Raw genomic sequence first — 4,545 nt, 5'->3', positions numbered from 1 at the left:
AGGCTGCCCTGCCACAGGGCCAGCCCAGCCAAGTGTCCCCTGAAAGCATGTGCTGTCCCCCAAGCATCCCCCCCCAGCAGCAGTGTGCGGCAGGAGGCCATGAAGTAGCTGGCAGCCAGGTGGGTCCATGCCTCGGGGCGGTAGTGGTGGTAGGCAGTCACCTCGGTGGCAGCGGCCGCCCGGTCTGTGCGGAGGGAGAAGAAGAAGCGGGCATCCTTCTTGCCGCCGAGCTGCAGGGCGCGGATGCCCAGTGCCCAGCCCTTATCGCTGGCCGTGTGTGAGCAGTTGTCGAAAACTCCTGGAGCAGGGACCAGGATAGGGACAGAGAGAGAGGAGAGTTGGTGAGGACTGGAGAGCATTGCCACTCCACCCCAGAGCACAAGCTGGGACCCCGGCAGCAGGGCAGCCCTTGGCAGGGCTGCAGGGGGGGCTCCCACTGCCGCTGCCACGGGTAAATGAAGGTGGCCAGAGGCTGGGCAATGGGTGCTGCACCAGGGGGGACACCCCAGCTCCCATCCAAAATCATTCAGATGAGCAGGTAGAGTAGCTAGGAGGGATGGCACAGCCTGAGAGGCGGGATGGAGAGGGGAGGAAGAGCATGGACAGAAGGAGAGGCTGAAGAGCGAGGTGTTTCTGAGCTGCCTCTGTAGGAGCGCTCCTGCAGGACAGGATTAGAGGCTAAGCTTTTTATCTGCGGGCCAAAGCTTTTAAGAATTAGAGCACAGCAACCCAAAGCAAAACAGACTCCTCTAGGGACTGCTTTCCCAACAGCTTCCAGGCAGATTTACAGCTCGCCTTTACGCTCCAGTTTTCCTCCCAGTCATGCATCCAGCACGGGCGGGCAAGGGTCAAAGGGGGAAGATGGAGGGATGCTCTGCCTCCAGCCGGGTGGGTGCACTCCTCAGCCCTCGAAGCTCTCCTGAGCATAAATCCATCCCCAGGAATAGCTTTGGGCTCTGTCTCTCCCTGTGCACCTAAGCATTTTGCAAACCTGTATTTTAGGCTGGGTGAGACCTGGAACTTTGCTGGCTTTCCCCATGGTTTGGGAAAGGGAACCTTTGCCCATGGTTGGGAACCAGCAGCTTGCAGGCACTCAATGCCCTTAGGAATCAATGGCCATAAGGCACTTAAATACTAGCAAAGGGAAATGGACCCGCTGCTTGAAATAAATGCTTCTGGGCTCCTAAATCACCGCAGCTGGGACGTTCATGGGGTCATCAGCTGGGGTGAAAGAGCTCGAAGGCATGCTTTGAACCCTACCAGTGGCTACCTACCACTTCTGGGAGCCCCCCGCCCTCCTGCTCCCCACCCCAACAAATCACTTCCAGATGAAACGGTGCCCTGATGCTGCCAAAACCTGCTGCCATGCCCTTTTTTATGCTCCTGCTACAATAGTTCTTATGCTCTAGCCTGCTTTTCCCTATATCTCCACCCCACTGCACAGGTTCTCCTGCCCCTGACAGTGCTGTTCCCACCACATGCACCGCCTGCCCATCTCCCTGGCATCAAGGCATCAGGTCCAAAACAAGGCATTGCTGCCCTGCCCTGCTGCCTTGCCTGTCCCTGGGGACGCTCAGCGTGACACCCTGGGGAAGCGGTACCTGCCACCGGGATTGCAAAGAGGCCAGCAGAGAGAGGCAGAGGTGCAGAGGAGCAGGAGCTCCAGGAGAAGCAGGACCTCCTGGCTTTCATCCAGGGGATGTGACTGAAGCCAGGTTACCATGACCCCACATCTCCCCCACCAACCCTCGTAAACACGCCGTCTGCACGGCCGGCAAAGGTCACAGTCAAGCCCCACTGCACCCCAGGAAGCTGCACCCCTCCCTCCATCCATCCCTTTCACCGAGGGAGAGATGGGTGGTGGCCTCTTGGCCGTCCCACAGTCGTAACCACCCTGGGCACGGATCCCTGCCACCGCTCACTACAAAGGCAGACACGCACAAAGCCTCCGTGGGCGGATGGGCTGTGGCCAGCTCTTGTTTTCTGGTGGATTGTGAAAGGGAAGCAGAAAGACCAGGGGAAGCTGAGACGGGAAGAAGCCAAAAAGCAGGGGGCAGGCAAAGGAGCCTTGCAGGCATGAGAAGGCAAAGATGGAGAACACTTTTGGGCTGGGTGCTGGCTGAAAGGTGCTTAGACCTGCACAATTCTAGTATTTAGTCTTCACCAGGGTCAAGGAGACAGGGCTTGGTACCTCCTCTCTTAGGAAAGCTCATGTATTTCACCTTTTAATGACTTAGAGCACCTTACATTTGATTAAACACTAAGGCAAAACTGAGGAAAATAGTGTCAGGGGTAGAACAGCCTTCTGGCGTGAGTGTGAGCTAGTGTCCTGGCTGGAGGCGAGCCTGGAAGTGCCTGACAGGTTCAAAACTGGCCAAAAGAACCTTAAGCGAGCCTAAAACCAGGTCTGGAGAATTCATCAAAAGGATGCAAGTAAGGCCAAGGTCAGGTCTATGACAGGGGCTGGAAATCCTTTAAGGCAGCAGCTGATGCTTCCTAGATATGGCCAGGGGTGCCATCTCCGGTGAAGCAGAGCCATCCAGCACCAGCTCCTGACATGTCCAAAGGGCTTGCACAAGAAGTCATCAGGAGACCCATTTCTGAACCCTGGAAAACCCTGGGATTTGCCAAAGAACTCGTTATTTTGTCCTGGGGTGACCCACCAGAAAGGGAAGGGTCTGTTTGCAGAGGAGGCACAAGCTGATCGCCTCGGCACCCATATGCACAACTCTGCCTCTAATCCCTCAGGTGGGAAAGGGGAGCTCTAACCTGGTTTGTGATGTTCATCAGTGCTTAGAGTGGTTGGTAAGAGTGCAAAAAAATGAAAAGTGTCTGCCAGGAAAGGTGTCTGATGGAGAAAAAGCCTCTAAAGAGATGAAGTGCACCACTGTTTGAGGCCCACACTCAAAGCAGCATCTTCTCCTGCTGGGGCCAGGAGCTTTGCAGCAGAAGGAATAGTTCAGTCACGCTTTGAGATTCAGGTACCAGGGGGAAATTAGCTGCTAAAGCTCCTGAAACAGGCCAGGAGCATCCAGCTGTGCCATGAGAGCAGCCAGCCTGAGAGGGTGGTCACCCCTCGGGGCATGCATGGCGAGTGGCTCGGGGACCCCAGGAGGACACCTGGGCTTAGACACAGCAGAAGTTTGGGACTGCTGCAAGTGAGGGATCTTCTGACCCAACAAACCCACCTTTGATCTGAGTAAAAAACAACCTCAGCCTGGCACCAGAGTTTACCTGGCACCCCTTGGGGTCTACCAGAAGCAGAGCAGGCGTGGATGGAGGGGGGACAAAAAAGGCGGAAGAAGAAATGACATTACATGAAAGGATACTCATCTGCTGCCCAAAAAGAGTAGGACCACCCTCCTTCCCCAGCGGTAGCTGTGGCAGGGCACTGGGGTTATACCCCAGCAGGAACCCCCCCATACAAAAGAGTCTAAGAGGGATGAACAGCTCCATCCAGGGTGGCCCTAAGGCAAAATGTAACATCTACGGGAACAAAGCCCCAACTCCCGAGCCTTCAATCCAGTCACATCAGGCAACAGCACAGCTTACTTTGCCCAGACAGAGCAGCTCAGCCTGGCCTTATTTCCCAGGTAGTGACACTGGGAGGTGCTCAGCTCAGCCCTGCTTTCCTCCCGCCTTCCCTCGCATCTCCAGCTCCTCCACAGCTTTGGGCCACCTCAGGGCTCAATCCCCTCCCTATTGACAGGGCAGGAGCGGCAGATCAGATGCAGACTCGGCCCCTGCCGAAGGGCTGGCAGCTGCCTGCATCACCTGCTCACATGAAACACCAGCACTGCCAGTCTGTCCCCCTTCGCCACCCACACCTGGGCCCCGCAGTCCCAGCTGCAGGGAGAGGGTGGGAAGTGGACAGTGACTCAGAGAGCCAGAGGTGCCTGGGGCTGACTCAAACCCTGGAGCATGGAGGCCAGGGGATATTACCCGAGTGAGTGCCAGCGCTCATGGGCAGCGCTGTCAGCGCTAACAACCGTCCCACCCTCCACAAGGAAAGAAAAAAAAAAAGAAAGAAAACAATTTAAAAAACCCAAACCAAACCCAAAAAACTACTGGCTAGCTGGGAAAAGTAAAGCCCAACACCTGCAGGCCAGACCTCCAGATGCAAACAGCTGTGCTGCCGATGTGATGGCTGGGAAGCCTGGTCTGTGCATCCCGAGCCGCTGCCTGCCGGAGGGGAGGCAGCTAGGGACCCCTCCGGGAATGCAAACAGCAAGATGAACATGAGGTAGTTTCCTTGTACACGGCTGCTTTCCCCCTCTGCCACCCAGTCTCTAGCCTGTCCCTCCTACCTCCTCCGCAGCAGAGATGTGGCTATCTCCCCAACGAGCTGGGGAGATAAATACATAAAGGGGGCCAGGCGAGCGAAGCGGAGAGGGGTTCAGTGGAGCGATCGCAAGTGGGGGGAAAGTTAGCATAGAGAGGGCTTCCCCAACCTGTCAGCTTGGCAGCGCAGAAAGGCAGCAGCTCTCCCGAGCAGGACCCCAGCCTTCCCTTGGGAGCCGTGCATCTCGGCGCTGCCGCCCGCTC

General features: G+C 56.7%; 1 protein-coding gene across 1 annotated transcript in view; it reads right to left on the bottom strand.

The window, feature by feature from the left end:
• The window catches only part of PAPPA2 (pappalysin 2), a 97,770-nt gene that overhangs the window by 91,280 nt on the left and 1,945 nt on the right, over positions 1-4,545 (bottom strand). The window contains exon 2 of the mRNA XM_035898069.1: positions 66-298. Within this exon, the coding sequence (XP_035753962.1) occupies positions 66-298 (233 nt within the window). The remainder of the gene's footprint in view (positions 1-65; positions 299-4,545) is intronic.

The sequence above is a fragment of the Egretta garzetta genome, unplaced genomic scaffold (assembly GCF_000687185.1).
Source record: "Egretta garzetta isolate BGI_Z169 unplaced genomic scaffold, ASM68718v1 scaffold187, whole genome shotgun sequence".
NCBI classification, from domain to species: domain Eukaryota; kingdom Metazoa; phylum Chordata; class Aves; order Pelecaniformes; family Ardeidae; genus Egretta; species Egretta garzetta.
Note: the sequence above shows the minus strand (reverse complement) of the source record. Positions and strands in the feature narration are given on the sequence as shown.